Source organism: Maniola hyperantus, chromosome 6 (assembly GCF_902806685.2).
Source record: "Maniola hyperantus chromosome 6, iAphHyp1.2, whole genome shotgun sequence".
NCBI classification, from domain to species: Eukaryota; Metazoa; Arthropoda; class Insecta; order Lepidoptera; family Nymphalidae; genus Maniola; species Maniola hyperantus.
Window position 1 is genome coordinate 12,735,588 of NC_048541.1, and position 25,134 is coordinate 12,760,721.

The 25,134-nt window shown below is 37.5% G+C and overlaps 1 protein-coding gene across 1 annotated transcript; it reads right to left on the reverse strand.

The window, feature by feature from the left end:
* Positions 1 to 530: 530 nt before the first annotated feature.
* Positions 531 to 24,849, reverse strand: Rep (Rab escort protein). Its single transcript, XM_034969290.2, has 9 exons — positions 24,693 to 24,849; positions 23,272 to 23,470; positions 22,476 to 22,611; positions 19,451 to 19,694; positions 18,672 to 18,894; positions 15,825 to 16,171; positions 12,518 to 12,636; positions 11,550 to 11,672; positions 531 to 5,420 (listed from the first exon to the last, which is right to left on the reverse strand). The coding sequence occupies exons 1-9, from the start codon at positions 24,748 to 24,750 to the stop codon at positions 5,286 to 5,288; spliced, it is 1,584 nt and encodes a 527-aa protein (XP_034825181.1). The 5' UTR covers positions 24,751 to 24,849; the 3' UTR covers positions 531 to 5,285.
* Positions 24,850 to 25,134: the final 285 nt, after the last annotated feature.

Consider the following 25,134-nt stretch of genomic DNA (forward strand, 5'->3'; position numbering starts at 1 on the left):
CCGACCTTCGTCAACATAGATGATAAACATACTAATTTGGAATTAATATGGGTTGAATTTTCAAAAAACCTTAGCGGATGTCTACGTCATAATAGCTATCTGCATGCAAAATTTCAGCACGATTAGTCCAGTAGTTTGGTCTGTGCATTGATAGATCAGCTTTTCCTTTTATATATTTAAATAATTTATATAAGTTATAAACTCCAAAGGTTAATGGGAACGGTATATATAAATAATAGTTCAGAAATCAAACGACAAGGTCCATCCATTTGCGAGTTACGATGCCGTAGACCACAGACATACACATGTCAAACTTATAACATCCCTATTTTCGCTTCGGGCGGGGGCTAAAAGATATAATATAGGTACAGTTATGTGATCTTGTTACAGAATGTAATAGGGCTTCACGCCTAGCAATCAGTGTTAATTTGATTACATTTGATATATTATGTATGTCAACTTGTATTTGAGGTCAAAACATAATGTAGGGTTGGTAAGGTTACCTACTTAATTAAATAAAAATGCATAAAATTTCTAATAATCACATTTTAATGGAATTATAATATGCACCAAGCTGCACATGCAATTTTATGCATATCCGATTTGACAATAAATACGATTGAGTGCTAAATAACTTAATTATAATAAAAAACTAATATGTGCTATGTCTATTCCTAGGACTGGTGCGCACAATGTTATCTAAGGCCCTCTACACACGAGGAAATCAGTTTGCAACTATGGAACAACCAATCTTTACAACACATTGGTATCTAAATTTTTTTTATAAAAAAGTGTGCAGGCATGAATTACAAAGTTCCTATATTTATATAAGTATCTCTAAACTGCAAACAAGCTTTGAAAGCTTATATTTGGAAGGCCAAGTAAGCGTAAAACTTGTTTGTAATTTGTCAAGTACGACTGGTTCAACAGTACAACTGCAACTGGTGAGATTTTGGCCTGCAAAGCCTCTGATTTCAGTCCACACTATAAAATTTTTGAGCTATAGGTAATCATAATACCTAATATAAATACGTCACTGTTGAAAACTTGTTCTTGACATGGTGAACTGTATGCCAACATTATACTCTATCCTCGGAAATAAATTAGTATAGGTATCTCTGTGTTACGTGCAAAAAATCTAGAATGATTAGCGCCCTGAGTTTTTTGGCGCTGTCTTTTCGTAACTGGAAGAGCCCTATACTAACTTCTTTCCGTGGATAGAGTATAATAATACAGGTAATTGTATCATAGTTGAAAACTGATATTGTTTATTCTCCCCGTGTGAGAATTTGCCAAGTCTTTCTAAGCTCACTCTTCATAACTATCTCAATTTTTAATTTGCTCTTCTGTTTTTTTTCAGACAAAATTAATAATCAATCTATGCTATCTGTCGATAAGTTATTTCAATCAATCAATCAGCCTGTTTGCGTCCACTGCTGGACATAGGCCTTCCCAAGAGCGCGCCACCACACACGATTCTCCGCCTAAATTAGTTAAGTTATTTAGGAACGTTGTTATATTTTATCAAAAAAGATCATTTTTGACAAATAACAACCTTGTGGAAACTGATCGACCTAATCGACAAATTACAGATAGGTTTAATTATTAATTTTGGCCGCTATACAATACAATAAAATTAATAAATAATACTGATCTATACAAAATTAGAGAGCAATATCATCCCATAAACTAAAACAGCAATCTGATCTTCAATCCATAATATACATTTACGGCGGAAATTAACCGTAATCGATCGATAACATCGTTATTTGTCAAAAATAGTATGGTCTTTTTGACATACCTATAACAACGTTGCTGCAGTAACTTATCGACAGATTACAGATAGATAGAATTATTAATTTCGGCTGTTAAAAACCTCTTGACAATTTCATATGGCTATTAAATATTATATTTTTACTTTTTTATCTCGATTCTTGCTCAAAGTTGTTCTTGCTAAACCTGTCAAGACAACCCAGCTTCTAAGTATCTTCTAACAATAAATACACCAATATAAAAAAATGCCTTAATTTAAGATGATATCAATATTATTCGTATAGCATCAAATTTCGATTTACTATAAAAAGTCAATGGTCTTTCCAAAACCTATCCTAATCAAAGCTGACTGCATTCCAAACGCACCAGTCGGAATGCATAAAGTCAAGCCAAAAGCGTATAAATCTTACTGGGGTTATACCTTAACATTCTAACCAGCACGTTCTCGTATGTCTACAGGAGATCAATCGGAAGAATCATTGTTGGTGTAACCGCTACAGTTGGCTTAGTAAGAGTTTGCATATCTCGATAACGTTGATCGATTTCGAGTATAGAAACATTAAATTAGGGTTAAATGGATCTAACCTCCCTTGCTTTAGGCTAGGCGCACACGGACGTCTAAATTAATGACCGGGGCGGTCAAATAGCCGCTTCCATACGATACGGCAATGAGAGTGCGCGCAAGTGGCAATTTAAACATATAATTTTGTATAATAAATCGAGGGGGCTATTCAACCAGGTGGTCATTTAACCACCCGTGTGAGCCTGGCCTAAATTCGAATACAGTAAAAATTGATAGGACCTACGTAAAAAAGACTTTATTAAAAGGCCCTTTAGAATTTAGATCCATTTTTATTCTGAAATTGCAGAGTTTCTTGTCGGCTCTTGTCATGACATGAGTCATGACTTATCATAATAGGCCTAAGTTGGCCTACATGAAAGAAACAATTAAATTTTGTTTTTGTTTTTTAATTTTGACGAAAGAGTTTACATTTATATTTTAATCATTAGAGTTTAGGATTTATTAATTCGTCTACCTAGTCGAAATCTATCAATGTTCGTCTACACGTACTAACTCATACTAAGGGTATGGATGCCTTAGTCTATGGTTATGCTAGCGATATATGATATGTTAGGTACTAATAATATTAAACTTGCAATCAATAATCTACGGCTCTAGAGTGATAGATACTGTCGGAAGCTACAAATTCATTCAATTTCCCTAAAATGTTACAAAAGTCGTAGTTGCACCAACAAAGTCAAGTGAATCATGAAAATGTTTCTAGCCTAGTCTAGTTTAGTAGACTAAAGATGTTATTGAAACAGCGCACAGACAAATAACCAACTTAAAAGCGTTTTTAAATACATACTATTTGATTTCAAAACGTAACAATAACCTTGCACATTTAATTTATTTACTCATCAAGTTCTAGATAATAGGATATAAATCATGGATTTGGTTGCAGATTAGCCTGTGTAATACTCGTCTAGTAAACATTAAAATTGTAAAACATTTCCATAATATTGCCTGCTGCTTATTATACATCTTTATAAGCTGAAATAAGCTTTAATTCTAATCATAGTCATAGCTTTTCAAATGTCCAAAACGTTACGATTTCTACGTCATTGAGAATCAACCCTAGTTGTCTTCCTAAAAGCAACTCGGTTGTGATCTATCAATCCATAAACTATTATATTTTAACAAACAACGATTGTGCGATCGCCACCGTTGTATAACGAGTTTTTTAGGGTTCCGTACTTCAAAAGGAAAAAACGGAACCCTTATAGGATCACTTTGTTGTCTGTCTGTCTAGAAACCTATAGGGTACTTCCCGTTGGCCTAGAATCATGCAATTGGGTAGCTAGGTAGATATTATAGCACACGTAAGGAGAAAAATCCGAAAACCGTGGTTCCATCACAAAAAAATTAAAATATTATGTTCATGAACAAATAATTAGTATTTTCAACTTTCAAGGATAACTATACCAAGTGGGGTAGGTAATACGATTGCAGTACGGAACCCTCGGTGCACGAGTCTGACTCGCACTTGGCCGGCTTTTTATTTAGTTAGTTCCTGACTGCGATTTCATCTGGTTATATGTATTGTGTATGTAACGAATAACGATGCAGCCTGCTAAGGGCGGTTACGCACTCATCCGATCCGAGTCCGTGAAAATACGTTCCGAAGTAGTCATAGAACTATTTGTATGGTAGCTTATGACGTATGTCGTAGATATTTTTTATATCCGTATTTTCACGGATTCGGATCGGATGAGTAAGTGATCGCTCTAATTTGGAAGGGACATGACAGGTAAATTTAGATATTTTGATTTCTCAAACTGACTTAGTCAGAATTGATTTAAGTATGACGATGACAGGTCTTGCTTGAGTAAATACTGCCTCTAAAAATTACAGAATCACAGAACAGGCCTCTGTTACTGCAACATACGAGACAGTGCCGCAATTAAAAAGGCTAAAATGGCTTATTGCACTACTCTGAATTTAGAAATCTTAGTTAGGATTCCAGGAAAGTATAAAACTTGTTCATTACGATCCTAAAACCGTTTGTGCACTCATCCGTAAAATCACGGATTCCTTCAAAATACAAATCGAATGAGTAGGTACGTATTTGTATGACGGCCACTTCGAAAAATCACGGAAATAAACTGAATACGGATGCACCACAAACGCCCTAACTGTCTTATAACTTCTTTTGCCATCTATTGGAGGTTCATCATCATCATCATGATCGACCCATCACCGACTCACTACAGAGCGCGGGTCTCCTCTCAGAGTGAGAAGGGTTTTGGCCATAGTCTACCACGCTGGCCATGTGCAGATTGGTAGAATTCACACACCTTTGAGAACATTATGGAGAACTCTCAGGCATGCAGGTTTCTTCACGATGTTTTCCTTCACCGTTAAAGCAAGTGATATTTAATTAATTAAAACGCACATGATTCCGAAAAGTTAGAGGTGCGTGCCCGGGATCGAACTCCTGACCTCCGATTAGTAGGCGGACGTCCAAACCACTAGGCTATCACTGCTTATTGGAGGTTGGCAACCATAAATTAGTTGGACTTTATTCACCACTGACCTTAATGAACTCCTTTCCTTGAGCTTTTTTTGTCATGACATTTTGTCAAACAGGGTTACTACCTTGAGCTTATTTTGAAGCATTTGTGAAGGGCTTTAAGCAAGAATATACTTGAGTTGATAGTTGACATGTAATCGATGGCAAGTCACTGACTATAAAAGAAAGCTATCATTACATTATTCAAAGCTCCTAGGATTTGAACAATGTGGTTTTTTTTTGTATGATTCTGTTGGTGGTTCAATAAAATAATTGCCCGTAATCGAGCCCCAGATAACACATACTAGTACATAGTTTGACCGTTTGTGAAAAACGATTTTTGTTGCTAAGAACAGTAATTCTATAGCAATTTCAAAGTCTAAATACTAGTCAGGATTCCTATATTCAGAGTGGGGCGAAAAGCGTGTATGTAAGGGTCTACTCCTTTTCGGGCTCGTCGTCGCGGAACTCGGGCCCGGGCGCGGCGTCGTCCTCGAACACTATCTCTTCGGGGTCCGGCGCGCGCGGCAGGAACTCCTGGCCCGGGCAGATCTGCTTGAAGATCTGCTCCGCCTGACCGAACACATAAGACAATCTAAGGTTGAGATCTATACAGCATACTTTAACTAAGTTTCAATTAAAACGAGACAGATTTATGTCAGCGATATAATGCTGTTTCGTTTTAACAATGTCCAAAGATAGATTCTCAATAGATCTCAACCTAAGTGAGCGTTCACACCTATAATATAAAGTCAGCCAGCAGTGCGCTCCCGTGTAAACATGAAGTTGGACTATATTGTTCGTTCATACTATGCTGACAATACTCTGTAGTTACGTAGGCAGTCTGCGACTATAATGCGTAGACAAATCTAGCTGAACATAGCGTGCGGAAATTTTCGTCGGAATTTTATCCGCGCAGATATAAAACAAAGTGGTCAGTTCAAATTAGCGTTCGAGTCCCTGAAACCCCAGACATGCGCCCTAGCGGTTTCGAGTCTGACGAGTTCCAACACAGACTGAGAGGCCTATTTTCTTTTATTTTGTCTACAGATACCTATATATCAAGGCACTTTTATAAAGGGCCGTTGAATGTAATTGCCTCATAAGCCAATTTAAATATTGATAAAATCATTTTGCGACAATGTGACAACAATGACAACGATGACAACATTTTATTTTATTAGAAATTGTTTTGTTTTACTAAAGTAGGTCAAATTTATATGTAGGTAAGTGTAAAATATTTCATTTATGATATCAAGATTATTATTATTGTGCAATGAATAGGCCTATCACGAATTTGAGACGTGATTTTTAATTATCACTTTTTTTAGGGTTCCGTACCTCAAAAGGAAAAACGGAACCCTTATAGGATCACTTTGTTGTCTGTCTGTCTGTCTGTCAAGAAACCTACGGGGTACTTCCCGTTGACCTAGAATCATGAAATTTGGTATGTAGGTAGGTCTTATAGCAGACATTCGGGGAAAAATCTGAAAACCGTTAATTTGTAGTTACACACAAAAAAAATTAAATTGTGGTAATGAACTAATAATTAGGATTTTCAATTTTCAAAGTAAGATAACTATATCAAGTGGGGTATCATATGAAAAGTCTTCACATGTGCATTCTAAAACAGATTTTTATTTATTTTTATGCATCATAGTTTTTTAATTATGGTGCAAAATGACGAAAAATACGACTATAATACGGAACCCTCAGCGCGAGAGTCTGACTCGCACTTGGCCGGTTTTTTTTACGTACTTACCTTTATCATATTTTATTTGAGATAAATGTGTTAAATGTCACAAACAACTATTAATATTACCTAATCAAAATATTATCTAATAATAGTTCCGATACATTAGTTTACTATTTAAAATAATAACAGTATAGATTGACGATAACTCAGTTACATAGCTAGGATAAGGGGTATTTCACACTGTGTTGTGGTAATGAACTAATAATTAGGATTTTCAATTTTCAAAGTAAGATAACTATATCAAGTGGGGTATCATATGAAAAGTCTTCACATGTGCATTCTAAAACAGATTTTTATTTATTTTTATGCATCATAGTTTTTTAATTATGGTGCAAAATGACGAAAAATACGACTATAATACGGAACCCTCAGCGCGAGAGTCTGACTCGCACTTGGCCGGTTTTTTTTACGTACTTACCTTTATCATATTTTATTTGAGATAAATGTGTTAAATGTCACAAACAACTATTAATATTACCTAATCAAAATATTATCTAATAATAGTTCCGATACATTAGTTTACTATTTAAAATAATAACAGTATAGATTGACGATAACTCAGTTACATAGCTAGGATAAGGGGTATTTCACACTGTGTATGGGTAGACAAAATCTTAGGGTTAATTGTCCTAATTGGTTACTACACTAGCGGCACGCTATGATGGCCGGTTTGACACATTACAATAGTGATGTGGAATGTCAATTTATTCTCGAACAAAAAACAATTAAGTTTTGTTTTTGTACCTGATTAAATAGGTTTAATAAAACAAAAATGTATATGTTTATTTAATTTATTTGAACGAACTGAATATTTGAACGAAAATGAATATACATACTTTATATGCACACAAGAAACATATGAATACAAAAGATACCGAAAAAGGTGCCACAAAAGGCCATAATTAATCAGATTCGTCCATACTACTATTTTCACTGTCGTCACTGCTATCATCACATACATTAATAATTATATGTTCGTTTTCTATAATATTATCTATTTTCACATCTCTTTCATAATCTTCCCTTATTAATTTAACAGTTCTATTCACAACCTTTTCCCAGTCTCCTTTAGTCACATGTTCACAAGCTTCTTCTAATAATTTTAGCATTTTTTTTGTGGTAAATGGGGGTTCTGTATTGTGTCTTGCAGCATATCCCTTAATTTGAGCCCACACCAACTCAATCGCATTATACTCACAATGGTAAGGCGGTAACCGTATAACTCTGTGCCCATGTTCTAATGCTATTTCGTCAATGACGTATCGGATCTTGGTTGGTTTGTTTTCTTTTAAAAGACGTACTAATTCCGCTTTTAACATATTCATGTTTGCATCTACGCCATTTTTACGAAGCCATGCGACGATATCAGCTTTCTTTTGGGATTGGGCAGGTGGCTTGTCAATTTGCATCGAGTGGTATGGGGCGTTGTCCATAATTATAATAGATGGTTCAGGGAGGCTACACAACATTGAGGTAAACCATTCAGTAAACTTTTCTCCATTCATGTCTTCATGATAGTCTCCAGTGGTTTTTGACGCAAAAGCCATGAGAGAACCTTCGACAAACCCGTTGATGGTTCCGGCGTGACAAATTATAAGTCGCGATCCTTTTCCTACAGGAACTTTGGAAGTAGATGCTGCTGTGTCATCGTTCCAAGAACGGCCTACAGTATGGTTAGCATTAAGCCATGTTTCATCCAAGAACACAACATTTTGCCAATTTTTGATTTCTTTCACTTGCCGTAAAAAAGTATACCTTGCCATCGCTATATCAAATCTTTCCATCAATATTTTGCGTTTGTTACATTTTTTGTATCGAAATCCAATGGTCTTCAAAATCTTCGTTAAAGAACTTTCCCCACCGAAGAATAATCCAGCTTCCTTCAGTGAATGCACCAACTTTTTTCTTGTTGGATACTCCTTCTGTAAATAGTAGCCGTAAACATGTCTTCGGATAGCATCGGCATCAAAGCTATCGATGCCTACGACTGGTTTTGCTCGTTTTCTCTTTTTTGGTGTGTGAAGTTTATTTTCTTCTGTGCCAGTCTCGCCATATTTTTTTTTAGTTATCCGTCTAACAGTTCGTTGTCCAATATTAAGCGCATCAGCTACGCGTTCAACCACTGACGTTATAGGTAAAATTGGCCCTCCATTTTGAGCTTCACGATCGAAATAGTTACGAAGGCGTATTAGGAACTCACGTGTCTGACTATTTAGAACAGTTCTCTGCGTACGTTCGGTCATATCGACGAAATCCACAACAAAGGGCTTGAACAGAGTCCAAATTAACGAGCAAGGGTCAACAGTAATGCAGTATCAATATTTGAAATCCAAAGCCAGGTCAAAACTATATCACAATCGCATTGCACTGACAGTTTATACTTTTCGAAGCAACGTCAATTCGAAACTGCTTTGTTTTGCATTGAGCATTGACGCGAGTTTGCCGGAGGTAGTAGTTGTGCTAGCCAGCGATCCTATGTGACGATCGTATTAGATTCCATTTTTAAAAATTTATTGATATTTTTTTGCGATTTCAGAGGTTTGTCCACATAGTGAAAATTGTTCATATTCACAAGTACATTCACCCCTTAAATGGTGCAAACTGATTTTTCTACACTTGTATACATTTAAGAAATCAATTTAATAAATAAATTTTGAGTCCTAAACCTAAAACTACATTCGATAAAATTTATGAATCTCTGCACATCACTATCGTCAATAAAGTAATACAATTATTTCCTTCAAAGTCGTTATCAATTAATACGGAACTTCATGAGCGGACAAACGTCAAACCGGCCATCATAGCGTGCCGCTAGTTTAGGTTAGACGTTAGAATGATTTATAAGTATACATGTATTCATATTGAATTGATTATAGATTCGCGAATTTAAACATTACGATGATTGGCATTTCTGCAACGTGACCAAAATCCTGTTGAAGGAAAGTACAATAGAAGTGCGGATAACTGATGATTTTTATTTATATAAATGCAACAAATAAAAATCATCAGTTATTAACATCATGATGGATCATGACGTCAACGAAGCTCGGACCGCTAGGACAAAACCAACGATACCTCATTTATCAAAAGTTTGGCGACTATGAGGGGGCCGATGAACTGACACACACAACTTCTAAATACTATACTTTGTCATAGTCGAGTAATGAGTTACCCAACATTAACGTTGTCTCATATTGTAGAATAGTGGCCAGACTATATACTTTCGCAGTCGAGTAATAAGGTACCTGGTGAACAGTGCAGTCGAAGTTGAGCCCAACATCAGGTCCCACGCGCACGTCTACATTGTCTACTTGGTCCTTAACCGTCACGCAAGTGTATCGTGTTCTAGAATAGTGACCAAACTATAGGTACTCTTAATAAGTTACCTGGTGAACAGCGCAGTCGAAGTCGAGCCCGGAATCAGGCCCCGTGCACACATGCACGTTGTCTACTTCGTCCTTAACCGTCGCCCAAGTGTCTCATGTTGTAGAATAGAAGCCACAAACTATACTCTTTCACAGTCGAGTAATAAGCTACCTGGTGAACAGCGCGGTCGAACACGAACCATATTGTCTACTTGGTCCTTAACCATCACGCAAATGTATCGTGGTGTAGAATAGTGACCACAGACGTAGTCGAGTAATAAGTTACCTGGTGAACAGCGCCGTCGAAGTCGAGCCCAGCATCAAGTGCCACGCGCACGTCCACATTGTCTACTTAGTCCTTAACCATCACGCAAATGTATCGTGGTGTAGAATAGTGACCACAGACGTAGTAGAGTAATAAGTTACCTGGTGAACAGCGCCGTCGAAGTCGAGCCCAGCATCAAGTGCCACGCGCACGTCCACATTGTCTACTTAGTCCTTAACCATCACGCAAATGTATCGTGGTGTAGAATAGTGACCACAGACGTAGTCGAGTAATAAGTTACCTGGTGAACAGCGCCGTCGAAGTCGAGCCCAGCATCAAGTGCCACGCGCACGTCCACATTGTCTACTTAGTCCTTAACCATCACGCAAATGTATCGTGGTGTAGAATAGTGACCACAGACGTAGTCGAGTAATAAGTTACCTGGTGAACAGCGCCGTCGAAGTCGAGCCCAGCATCAAGTGCCACGCGCACGTCCACATTGTCTACTTAGTCCTTAACCATCACGCAAATGTATCGTGGTGTAGAATAGTGACCACAGACGTAGTCGAGTAATAAGTTACCTGGTGAACAGCGCCGTCGAAGTCGAGCCCAGCATCAAGTGCCACGCGCACGTCCACATTGTCTACTTAGTCCATAACCATCACGCAAATGTATCGTGGTGTAGAATAGTGACCACAGACGTAGTCGAGTAATAAGTTACCTGGTGAACAGCGCCGTCGAAGTCGAGCCCAGCATCAAGTGCCACGCGCACGTCCACATTGTCTACTTAGTCCTTAACCATCACGCAAATGTATCGTGGTGTAGAATAGTGACCACAGACGTAGTCGAGTAATAAGTTACCTGGTGAACAGCGCCGTCGAAGTCGAGCCCAGCATCAAGTGCCACGCGCACGTCCACATTGTCTACTTAGTCCTTAACCATCACGCAAATGTATCGTGGTGTAGAATAGTGACCACAGACGTAGTAGAGTAATAAGTTACCTGGTGAACAGCGCCGTCGAAGTCGAGCCCAGCATCAAGTCCCACGCGCACGTCCACATTGGGGCCGATTCTCTAGTACACAATCTCTAAACTAACCTAAATTAACAGGTCTAAATCTAATGCTATCCTTTTCCGCAAGCAAAATTATGAAAAGGATAGCAATAGATTTAGACGTGCCATTTTAGTTTAGTTTAGAGATTGTGTACAATGGAATTAGCCACAATGTCTACTTGGTCCTTAACCGTCACGCAAGTGTATCGTGTTGTAGAATAGCGACCACAGACTATACTCTGACGTAGTCGAGTAATAAGTTACCTGGTGAACAGCACGGTCGAAGTCGAGCCCGGCATCAGGCCCCGCGCACGCGTGCACGTTGTCTACCCCGTCCTTTACTGACGCGCAATTGTCTTTCACATTGTAGAATAGCGACCACAGGCACTAAGACAAAAGAACAATAAAAATTAAAGTGAGCCTGTATCTTTTCATTTGTGTGTGTAAATCTATAATAGTTAATTTAGTGTTGCCAGGAAAACGTCGTAATTTGATTCACGTGACATATGATTCGCGTGACATAGGCTAAATTTTGTATGAACAAAATCAATAATATGACGGATCGTCTCATTTGTGGGTGTAAAACTGTAATTTAGTGTTACTGTGAAAACATCGTGATTTGATTCGTTATTATGATACGGGTGATAGGCTACATATTATATGAACAAAATCAATATGGCGGACGTTACATAGGATGTCAAATGAAAGAGGAGAAAATTCGGAAATCATAAATATATAATATTATATTTAAATATATAAATATTATTATATACCAAGCGACAGAAAAACAATTTTAATATATTACTGCGTTTATTAAGAGGAGTAGTCAGGTTTTTATTATGTTATTATATATATTTAGTATGTTATTATTTATTCAATGTTTCCCTGCCACGACATGGTGGTGTAAGATTATTCCGACATTTACTATATCCTATCCGAGGAATAAAGTAAATATAGCTCTCTCTCTACCTAATCACATACAAAAACAGAGAGAGCGCTATATTAACTTTATTCCGCGGATAAGTTAATATAGCGCTCTCTCTTTTACGTACCCATACAAATGATAGAGACAAACAGAGAGCACTATATTAACTTCATTCAGCGGGTAAGTTATCGCTCTCTCTGTTACGTACCCATACAAATGACAGAGCTAAACAGAGAGAGCGCTATATAACTTAATTCGGCGGATAGGGTATAGTGTTTGGCACTATACCCTGATAAATAAAATGTACCTTAGGTTTGTCGGATGTCTCGGTCTGGTCGCCGCCAGACATGTCGAAAATCTTCTCGGCGTACGGCATTAAATCTCTCTCGGCGTCGGTCACTTTGTTCGTTATGAAGTACACCACGACTAAAACAAGACAAAATATAACCGCTACTTCACAATTCAATAACACAATACAAGTTACAACTTATAATAACTCTACCTCAATGACCTTTATGTAGTAAGTACTAGCTTACCCTCGCGACTTGATCCGTGTGGACTACACAAATTTGAAACCCCTATTTCACCCCCTTAAGGGTTGAATTTTCAAAAACACTTTCTTAGCGGATGCCTACGTCATAAGCTAGTGTGTTATAAAGTAAGATTACGCGCGTCCGTCATTTCTTGTAGAAAATTAGGTTGTAAAGTTTGATCGGTATTCCATTGTTCTATTTTTAAGCGTTATCGTAAAGGTACAACTTCCATCAATGTTTAGTTTTACTGTACGATTTGTTTACGCTCGTATAAAAATGTTTATTTTGTAGCCGTTCGCACATATGACCTGTTATTCGATATTAATAAGTAATTTTCTCACATTCCACAAAGTTTGGTGAAAACAGTGGCCTTAGCACGAATATTTGGAAACTCAAGTGTAATACTAATATCAAGTGAGGCCCTAGATGCTATTTGGGCAACCAATTTTTGGGTATATGTCTATGTTTTGGGCCTATGTCAAGTACACACATTTGGAGCACCACCCACACCACCAATTTTATTTATTTATACTTTATTGCACACAACACAAAGTAAACATTGAAAAACATACAAGGATCTTAATCTAATAGCTGTAGCATGCAAAGGCGGCCTTATCCACCAATGTACGCCACTGTAGAAAAATCGGTTACCAAAAATAGTGTGCGATTCTAGGATTAACATCACTCGATGCAATTACTTTAGGTACTTCAAATGCAAAAAGTTCACGGTTACCCTTATTGGTTTTATGAAGCACCTAGTATGTAGTTACCGCAACTCTTCTACTTCTCTATGGGCAAAACTATTAGGGTGTGGTTTTCCAACCGAGATAAAACTGTTATATTATATAGGTCTATTTTTTTTATGTATCCCGATTCCCGTATAACTACTGTCATAATATTTAACTTAAAAACTAGCTAGCGCGGACCCTCTGTGTCCACTGAAGCGGACACGAGCGGAGCGAAGACAAATATACTAATCAGATTATTGACAAAGATATCTTCGCTCCACTCCACTCGTCTCTGTTTCAGTGAAAACGCACCCTTAAGAATTACTTGAAGGGTAAAAGGCAATAGTCATATTGTAACATAATATAGATATGTTGCAAAAGGTCAAGGTAAGCAAATTGTACACAAAAAACTAAAGTTATTGAAGTTTCCTCAATTTAGCGAGTCAATGAATCCAATGACATGAAGTCATTTGGAAATAATTTGTCCAAAAAACTTCAATTCCTTTAACAGCTACAAAAAACTAGACAGACAAATAAATAGCAATGCGATTTTATAATATAAAAAATCGCCGATTATATCAGACTATTCATCATCATCATCATTATCATCATCAAACCATCGCTGGCTCACTACTGAGCACGGGTCTCCTCTCTGAATGAGAAGGGTTTGGCCATCAAACTGCGTTAGTGTAATTTTGAGCAAAGTTAAATGAATCAATGTGGCTAATTCTGTTGTACACAATCTCTAAACTAAACTAAAATGGCACGTCTTAATCTATTGCTATCCCTTTCATAATGTTGCTTGCGGAAAAGGAGTAGATTTACACCTGTTAATTTAGTTTAGTTTAGAGATTGGTACTGATTCTGAGCACAACCTAATTTTAGAGTATTCGCATGCTCTTCTTACTAATGTAATATGAAAAGGACAAACACAGTTTTACAGTTTTAAATTTAATTTTTAGATGGCAAAACCTGTGATTTTAGCGCGCAGTCGCGAACCTACTGTTTAAATTTGTATTGTGCACTAAAATTTAGTCTTTAAATGTGAAAGTCATGTTCCGTTCCTTTTTTAGCATTGTTAAAAAGAAAAGGATGCAGATACTCTAAATTTAATTTAGAGAAAGACAACGGAATCGGTGCCATTGTGTACAAAAGCCTGTACTGCCTGACTGACTTTTTTAGTATTGAAAACTGACAGCAGACAGAACTTTATTGTAGTGATTAAAAAAATAAAGCAAAAGAAGTGAACGCGAAATATATAATTATTTTAGATCTCTACTCGTTTATTTGATCAATTCTATTCAAAACATCCTTCCGGATTTTTTTATTGCTCGCAATAAATATATTTTGCGAATGATTAATACTTCCTCAAATATTTCAAGCGTTCTTGAATGTAAACAAAGTTTGCTTTCTTTAGAACTTATTACAGATATTTTCAGTATAGGCAGGTCTAATATAGCTGTGAGTAGAAATTTATGAGATTGAAATATTGACGTTTGGAACCCTGTGGTACATGGAACATATATACTAATATTATAAATGTGAAAGTGTATGTATGTCTGTCTGTCTGTCTGTCTGTCTGTCTGTCTGCTAGCTTTTCACCACCCAACAGTTTAACCGATTTTGATGAAGTTTGGTACAGAGTTAGCTTACATCCCGTGGAAGGACATGGACTACTTTTTTGCCCGGAAAATCGAAGAGTTCTCGCGGGATTTTTAAAAACCTAAATCCACGCGGACGAAGTCGCGGGCATGATCTAGTTTAACATAAATGGTTTTGACTTTGACAAAGGCTGAATCATACAGAACACGTTACGACAGCGTGTATAAGGCTGTTCCGCTTTAGTTGTGTCTTGCACACACCCCTCAATTGCTCATGTGAAATTGCCATCAACCAAGACATAATACAAAAAACCGGCCAAGTGCGAGTCAGGCTCGCGCAATGAGGGTTCCGTACTGCAGTTGTATTTTTTCGACATTTTGCAGGATAATTCAAAAACTATGATAAATAAAAATAAATAAAAATCTGTTCTAGAATGCACAGATCAAGACCTTTCATATGTATACCACACTTAATGTAGTTATCTTACTTAGAAAATTGACAATACTAATTATTAGTTCATGACCACAATTTAATTTTTTTTGTGTGATGTAAGCCTAAATTCACGGTTTTCAGATTTTTCCCCGAATGTCAGCTATAAGACCTACCTACCTGCCAAATTTCATGATTCTAAGTCGTAAGAGGGAAGTACCCTGTAGGTTTCTTGACAGACAGACAGACAGACAGACAGACAAAGTGATCCTATAAGGGTTCCGTTTTTCCTTTTGAGGTGCGGAACCCTAAAAATACTTACAAAGTCCCTTAGGACACGACCCTGTCGCCGGTCCGACTTCCAAAACAGTCACAGCATTGTTATCCTCAGTCAACGGGGGGAACCGCAGCAACGTCAGAGGCTCTTTCTCACTAGGCATAATCGTGCCGTTGGTTATAAAAATAGCTCTCGATATATCTGAACTGTCTGCCGGCTCCTGCGACAAGAGGTCTTTAGGGCCTTCGTTGATCCCGAGCACTAAATGTTCGCAGTTAAGGGTTTTGGACTTGCTCCCGATCACTACGAGTTTCTTATCGTCAACAGTCTTGTGTTCTACGGAGTCGATCGGTCGGTTGAGGCAGTATACGCCGCCGAATACGGCGCACAATCTAGAAAGAAAGAAAGCATGTTTATTCACTTATGGTGTCACAGACGAACGACGACCAAGAAAGCGCTGGCTTGACATCGTGAACGCAAACCACTAGGGCGATTGTCTAAAACCTGCATCAATCATTATTACAACCTCAATTGTTCTGATTGGCTAAATTTGTGCGATTCTTCTTGCAACAATGCATTGTAGCCAATAGTGAGCGAGCGATAACCAATCAGAGATGATTGTGATCGTGACATAGTAGCTGTCATTCTCCCGCAATCGCGCAGCCGAACCAATGGGCTGCGTAGAGCAGATGCTCAAGACCGGGCAAAGTGTGCAGCAAAATGTAGGAAAGCGGACCCCACTTCGGTCAAAACGCTAACTCGAAGAAGGTGTCACAGACGAAACACGACTTAACCGGCGCATTACTGAGCACGGTCTACTCTCAGAATGCGAAGGATTTGGCCATAGTCCACCACTCTGGAAAAGTGCGGATTGACAGACTTCACACACCTTTGAAAATATTATGGAGAACTCTCAGGCATACAGGATTCATCACGATGTTTTACTTCACTGTTAAAGCAAGATAAATATTTAATTGCCTAGAGCGAAAATGACTCCGAAAAGTTAAAGGTGCATGCCCGAGATCGAACTAGCTGTCAAACTATAGTACGCGGCAGGTCGAGATAGCAATCGGGCTATGAGGGGGAACGCCCCGCACACCTGCACGTCACCCGCGCTCGCCCGCACCGGGTTAGAGCAGGGGCTGAGCGAGTGTGCGGGGCGTCCCCACCCCGATTGCCATCTTCTTGTATTTTTTGTAGTATTAATCAATAAAGATATTTAAATAAATAAATAGATAAATACTATAGGTGGTGCTATTACAAATGCAATTTTCGGTATAATTTAAGGCATTCTTGCTACAAATGCGCATTTTAGCCAATCGGAAATGACGTCCGCGTCATAGCAACTGTTGAACTGTAAAAGGCTAGGCCTCTAAGATCTTATCGCGTGACGCGTTGACAGTTCGCTAGTTACGAGTGTGCTCCTAGCCTAACCCAGAAAAATAAATGGCCTAAAAGATAACTCTGATAAAATTCCGTCTGTTTTGCAATAAATTGTCATGCATCGACAATGCTAGAAAGTTGCACATTTATTTTCGAGGGCGCCTGTACGATGCACATCTGGGTCAATCAACTTCTCGCAGCACTTTCATGGTCAGTTTGCACTTAAATCTGACGATCGAATGACATTAACGACAAAAAGCCTATTAGTTATACCATACCTAATACCTATAGGCAATCAGTACCCATATTATCAGTACCCATATAATAAATGTGAAAGTGTGTTTGTTTGTTGGTTTATTGGTTTGTTGGTTTGTCCTTCAATCACGTCGCAACGGATTAACGGATCGACGTCATTTTTTGCGTGGGTATAGTTAGACCTGGAGAGTGACATAGGCTACTTCTTATCCCGGAAAATCAAAGAGTTCCCACGGGATTTTTAAAAACCTAAATCCACGCGTGCGAAGTCGCCGGCATCAGCTAGTAGAGTCATATTTTGGTTTTACACAAATCTCTAAAAACTAAATGAAAATGACTTCTGTATTATGTAATGTACTTAGTACTTCTATTGCCACCGTTATCACATGCCAGCAGGTCTGATTACAGCCAAGCGCTAGTCTAAAAAGCGCTAGTCTAAAAAGCGCTAGTCTAAAAGCGCTAGTCTACTATAATCATATTCATCAGTAATAAAAAAAATAAAAAATAAAACAATTAGCGCCAAAATATCTACTATACTAATATTATATCTTGAAACAAAAATGGTTATTTTATTACTTTTTTTAAATACCATGCTCAATTAAAATAACTATTCCATTTTAAAGAAATCCTTTTAAAATTCAGGCATTGTAATAAATTTTTCGTGAACAACATAAGTTGCTTTCGCTTTCATTAATATGAAACGGGGAAATTATTTAAATAGAATCTTAGACCATTAACACCTTATGATAATAAACATTAATTAACCAACAACACGTTTGATAAATTGTAAGCCACAAAAAAGGCGTATTGATATAGAAGAAGTTTTTTAGGCACCTGTTGGTTCTAACGGCGATCACGTATAATCCCTAGGAATTACGTGATTACTTGGGGAGCTACGTGATTATGTAATCTCTAGAGATAACGTGATTTCTCACTAGTAAGAGCTTTAACAACTAAAAAAAAAAAAAAAAAGATTCCGACGAATTGAGAACCTCATCCTTTTTTGAAGTCGGTTAAAAATAAGAGATATAACCACAATTGTTGCTAACTCACCGACAGAAGCATTGAGGAAGCTCTCCGCTGCCATACATTAGCCACAAAAAAGGCAAATACCAATAACGACCGAAGCTCATCAAGAACTTTTTGCATTTCGGCATGCCTTCCAAACACGGCATGCCATTGCTGCGTCCAACCGTCGCGTATTCCTAGTAAGACCTTACTTTAAGATAAAACATAAATATGTCGCAAACTCACCGACAGAAGCATTGAGGAAGTTCCCCGCTACCATACATTGGCCACAAGAAAGGTGTATTCCCATAGCGGCCGAGGCTCATCAAGAACTTCTTGCATTCCCGCACGCCTTCTAAACACGGCATGCTATTGGTTCCTCCGGCGATCGCGTATAGCACGTAGTGGATCAAGTTGGGGGTCAGGCCTTTGTACATCAGGTATTCTTGGAAGGTTTTGTCGTTCCAATCTAATGAGAAAGGAGGTGGATACTTTTATACCTCACTTTTATGCTTCCATGGGTTTTTGTCAAAATTTTGTAATTAAATGAGATACAGTTCGAGTGAATTAAAATTTAACACCGATTCTGTTGAACATCAAGTTTAGATTAAGACACAGATTTTCCAAAAATTCGCGTGTCTTTCCCTTAAAAATGTTATTCGTTATCTTATAAAAGTTACGCAATCAATTTGGCACTATATAGTAAGCGACAGGTCGAGATGGCAATCGGGGTGGGGACGCCACGCATAACCGCAAAGCCCCCGCACTAACCCGGTGCGAGATAGCACGAGTGACATACGGGTGTGAGGGGCGTCCCCCCGCCTCATACCCCTATTGTTATCTCGACCTGTCGCATACTATAAGATAATAATCTGTTGTACAAAATCTAAAATGGCGTGTCTTAATGTATTTCAATCCCTTTCATAATGCTCCCTGCGGAAAAGAATTTAGACCAGTCAATTTAGTTCAGTTTAGAGTTTGCGTACAACAGAATTAGCCACATTTTCTAGATTCTTCAAACTTACCCTTAAATTCATTGTCCATTTCCTCCTCGTTGTAGCCAACGATTGACGTGAGCATTTTCATTAACATTCGTTTCTCTACGATGCTGACTGCCTCAGTGGCGAACACGTCAGCTCGCGAGCAAGGCACGGGCATCAGCTTATCGTTGAGCCAAGTTAGCACGCGAGTCACACAACGAAACTCCGCGTAGCGAGCGATGTTGGACGATATCAAAAGCTCGACTAGTGGCCCCCGCGAAAACAGCAACTAAACAAATAAGAATGCCCATAACTGTAACAGGCCACTCAAAAACAATTATTTTTAATAAAAAGTGTGTTCCATTAAAATATGAAACTATTCTGATTTAGATTCTTTTATTAAGTTGAGGTAAAACCCAAAAACACATTCTTAATTTTGTTATCTACCTATCTGTCTAATTCGACCAGGCGAATCTAGGTAAAGCCTGAACCAGTTTTAACGGACCTGAAGCAGATAGAAGACTATGTTGAACAGTCGTACTGCGTACCTACATGTGAATAAATCTTCTATAATATAAAATGAATCACTAAATGTGTTGCTCATCGCAAATCTCGAGAACAGGTGAACCGATTTCGCTAATTCTTTTTTTATAACATTCCTTGAAGTACGAGGATGGTTCTTATGGAGAGAAAAAGAATTCAACCTCCCCTCTCCCCTCAATTTTCTAAACTCCACCCGAGCGAAGCCGGGGCGGATCAGCTAGTTTCAAATAAATAAATATGAAGAACTAGCTGATGCCCGTGACTTCGTCCGCGTGGAATTAGGTTTTTAAAAATCCCGTGGGAACTGAAGTTTCATCCTGAGAAAATAAAGGTTCATACAGGATTTTCAAAAAACCTAGGCGGATGAAATCACGGTCAAAGCTATTATGAAATTTTAAAAATCCGAATTTCTATGTTTAGTTGAAGAGCAAACCATGGGCAGTTCTCCTGAATCGAAATATTTAACTACTAACTAAAAAGACTGAGTAACAAAATTGATCAAAGAAATCTAAATTAATATAGCTTTGATTTATGTTTAACTACACTTTATTATACAAGGTCGTTAAATTAATGATCCGAATAGACTGATGATGCTCAAAAATTATGTTGAAAGGTGTAACAAATAATAAATTTTTATTAAGTACACAATATTATTATTTTATACATTTTTATAGACGATTCATATTATATAAACATTATTTGAAGATAGAGTACCTACAGGCGATTTGATGTAATATCATAAAATAGTCATCCATGGAACGTAATATTCGATTTTCAGAGTCGTAAGCACATACCGCGCATATTATATTGTACAATATGTTGCATATCTAATATCGTGTCTGTTAGAGAATCTAAGATTTATGTTCAACATGGCATATGTTCATTCAAAGGCTGAGATCTGTGTATAGACGACCTCTCTGGCGCAGTGGTAAGCGCTGTGGTCTTATTAGTGGGAGGGTCCGGGTTCGATTCCTGGCAGGGATTTGGAATTTTATAATTTCTAAATTTCTGGTCTGGTCTGGAGGGAGGCCTCGGCCGTGGCTAGTTAACACCCTACCGGTAAAGCCGGTGCCGCCAAGCGATTTAGCGTTCCGGTACGAAACCAAAGGTATGGGTTTAATAAAAACTGCCATACTCCTTCCAGGTTAGCCCGCTCCCACCTTAGACTGCATCGTCACTTACCATCAGGTGAGATTGCAGTCAAAGGCTAACTTGTATCTGAATAAAAAATAAAAAAAATAGAGCGTAGTTCGACTTTCGGTAAAGATTACGGCGGTTATTGTTGTCATAAGACTGAGCAAGTCAAAGTAAGGTCAATAGATCTCACCCTAAAGGTCTTTTCAGACGTGCCACAACCAGGTCACTACTGGCAGAAATAAGCGGCAACCACCTTCGCATCCATCATACCATTCTTATTCATTTGTGGCCGTGACAAACAGGTATTTTGCTGTGATGTCTGAATAGACCCTAAGACGCTGATTTAAATCAGGTAAATCTGAACGGATATAGCGTTACTCTATTGTATGAAATATCTGACAGTTTACCTGTATCCTATACTATAAAACTAAAAATAGTATTGGAATTAGAAATGTTAATCATGTTACCGACGAAAGAGCCTCAACAGCTCAACCGGTAAGGAGTGGACTGAAAAACCGAAGGTCGACGGTTCAAACCCGCCCGTTGCACTATTGTCCGTACCTACTCCTTTGGGAGAGGAAAGGGAAATATTAGTAATTTAACATGGCTAATATTCTTTCAAAAAAAAAAAAAAACACTGCTATGGAGCAAAAGATTGACATTATTTTTACATGGATATAGCGAAAGATCTGGAGAGTGATATAGGCCACTTTTATCCTGGAAAATCAAAGAGTTCCCACAGGATCATTGGAATCTGAATCCACGCAGAGGAAGTTGTGGGCCCCATCTAGTTAGGTTCCGTAGCCGAATGGCAAAAAATGGAACCTTATAGATTCGTCATGTCTGTCTGTCTGTCCGTCCGTAGTCACAGCCATTTTTTCCGAAACTATAAGAGCTATATACTGTTGAAACTTGGTAAGTAGATATATTCTGTGATTAAGATTTTCACACAAAAATAGAAAACACAATAATTTTGGGGTTCGCCATACTTAGAACTGAAACTCAAAAATTTATTTTCATCAAACCCATGTGTGCGGTATCTAATCTATGGATAGGTCTTCAAAAATGATATTGAGGTTTCAAATATCATTTTTTTGTAAACTGAATGTTTTGCGCGAGAGACACTTCCAAAGTGGTAAAATGTGTGTGTTGTGTCCCCCCCCCCCCTGTAAATTCTAAATAAGAGAATGTTAAAACAAAAAATATATGATGTACATTACTATGCAAACTTCCACCGAAAATTGGTTTGATCTAGATCTAGTAAGTAGTTTTTGATTTATCGTGCAAAATGTCGATAAAATACGATTGTAGTACGGAACCCTCAGTGCGCGAGTCTGATTCGCACTTGGCCGGTTTTTTTTAATAAATATAGATTAATATTACATCTTACCTTTGGTGTCATATCAATGTTGAACTTCCTATACTCTGCGGCAAAGTCAGCCTGACTCCACACCTTCTTAGCTGGATCTTTGCCTTCTTCAGTCTTGCCATCCTCTCCCTCTTGTTTCTCCTCTTGTGGAGACTCTCTGTTTACCAAACAATTAAATATAGAAATAAAGGGAAAGGGAAGGAATAATGCAAAAAATAATAAAAATCTGTTTTAGAATGTACAGGTAAAGTCTTGGTATAGTGATCTTACTTTGAAAATTCAAAATACTATGTTAATGAACATATTATTTTAATTATTTTTTCACAATTTTCGGATTTTGTTCTTTACTTGTGCTTTAAGACCTACCTAACTGCCAAATTTCATGATTCTAGGTCAACGAGAAGTACCCCATGGGTTTTCTTGAAAGATACGACACATGGACAGACAGACAACAAAGTGATATAAGAGTTCCTTTTTTCCTTTTGAGATACGGAAAGCTAAAAATAGTTTTTTAGTTTTTTAGCCAAATGGTATTTTTTTTTTAAATTGTGCATAGATTTTAGTTTGGCTCTATGTAGCCTAACTGTTTTAGAAACACCAGTAAAGCCGGGACAGATATTATATATATAATGGAAATCACTCACGATAGTTTAAATGCTAAAACACCAGTAAATTCCCATATTTTTGGTGATAACTCCTAAACAATTTTTTGCAGTTAACAGCTTTTTAGATATAGGACAGCAGTGTTGAGCTATTGGAACTATTTTTATATAGTTACTAAGTACTTAGTACTGGCAATTTAAAAAAATTCACATACTTGGGTATATACCACTTTTCACTTAAATTGTACACTTGAACTTGTCTGCTCGGATCTGTGGTGACCTCTTTGATGAATTTCTGAAGAAAGTCAAAATTGTGTGACGCCCACAAGCCCCCATAGTGATCTCTTGAGTCCAGGTGTAAAACATTTTTGCCTATTCGACTGCAAGCTGCAGCCACTATAGACTCTACCAAACCTAAGAAAGAAAATATCAGTCAACAAAAATAACAATATTCTTTTTGTGCTTCGGGAAAAACCAAAATGTTCATTTCTTAATTACTAGATGTGATCAGGGTATAAGCGATCTCTATTCCAAACCGCCAAATCAGCTCAATTGTTGTGGTGTGAAGGAATAACAAAGATTCAATTCAAACTTTCGCCTTTATAATATTAGTGTGATTAGAACTAGCTGACTGGCCCAAGCTTCACTCTTAATTACTGAATTAGTAGAATTACTGAAACTCTTTCTACCTACATGAAAAATCTGAAGTTTCTAAACCAAGTGGTTTAAGTTTTTTCCCATTTTTAATGAAAAGATTACAATAAAACTTAAAGCTAGCCATATCTAATTACTATACAACTCATGCCTGCGTGGTATGATGCCAATAATACTGCCTGGATTTCCGCGCTGGACAGCCAAGCTGATCTGTTGCGCAGTTGTTGTGGTTCAAGTTGTACATTAATATGTCAGTCAGTTGGTTTATCCTTTCATGTCTGTCTAGATAGAACAGTTTGCTTTGGAGTCTTTTAATGTACGAAAAAATATTCTATTCTATATTTTAAATTCATTCTTATTAGAACACCACAGGATTAGAATATACTAGATGTAACGTGTATTTGTTTTAGCTTGTCTTTTGAACTCATAATCAACACTATTATTCATACAATGACTCATATTGTTTTCTCAAACACTTTAGTTATCAATGCAGTACATCTTACAATTGAATATTATGAAAGGAGTCAAAAAGGCAGCACTAATACTAACTAATTACCTATTTAACTAAGTAATTATTTAGATTTCCCCATTAATAAATAAAGTAGTAAATGAACATTTTAAAGACCATGTCTTTAAGGTTTTTAAGAACCTCTGAAACAACAATACAAAAACTTTCGGGCGAGTTACGTGTCCAAATTAAACAGACAATGAATCCAATCTAACTGCAAATATTTAGTATGAGTAAGCGGCTGAAAAGCGGCCGACTTAGCATGCGAAAACCATTTAACTCTGCTATATTACATTTATCTTCAATGTATTTTGTTGAATCGCTGAACAATGTAATAAGATTTCACTTAGTAACTAAAAAAGCAGCTTGCAGTACAGCATGACCAAATGAATGAAAAAAAGCAAGATCGATACCTAAGTAGGCTACGTATCGCCATAACGCCCGGTGTGTTAAATAAAGAAAATTATACCTTACCCGTTCCTACGACGATGACCTCAAAGTCTGTCGGTAAATCTAATTCATCGACGTCCATTTTTATCCCTCAACTTGCTGTAGTCAAATTAATATTTAATTGTTAAAATTAAGAAATGTAAAATGTGCTCCCACTATACAAAGGATTTTGTTTCTCTGACAGCTGACAGTGGCATTTGATCATTGGGCTTTCACTGACATTGACAAATTCACAAAGTTGATTCATCTATGGTTCGGATACACTTTATGGACTATCGGATACATTTCCATAATATTATTTATTTTAAATTATTAAATTTTTAATTAGGCTTTATGTACGTAACTAACCACAAGTCCGGCAAATTGCTATTGCGCTGGAACCATGTCTCATTAACATTGAAATGACGTCATTTTGACGTATATTTAAGTAAAAATTGGTAAAAATTACGTAGTAGTAGGTACATCC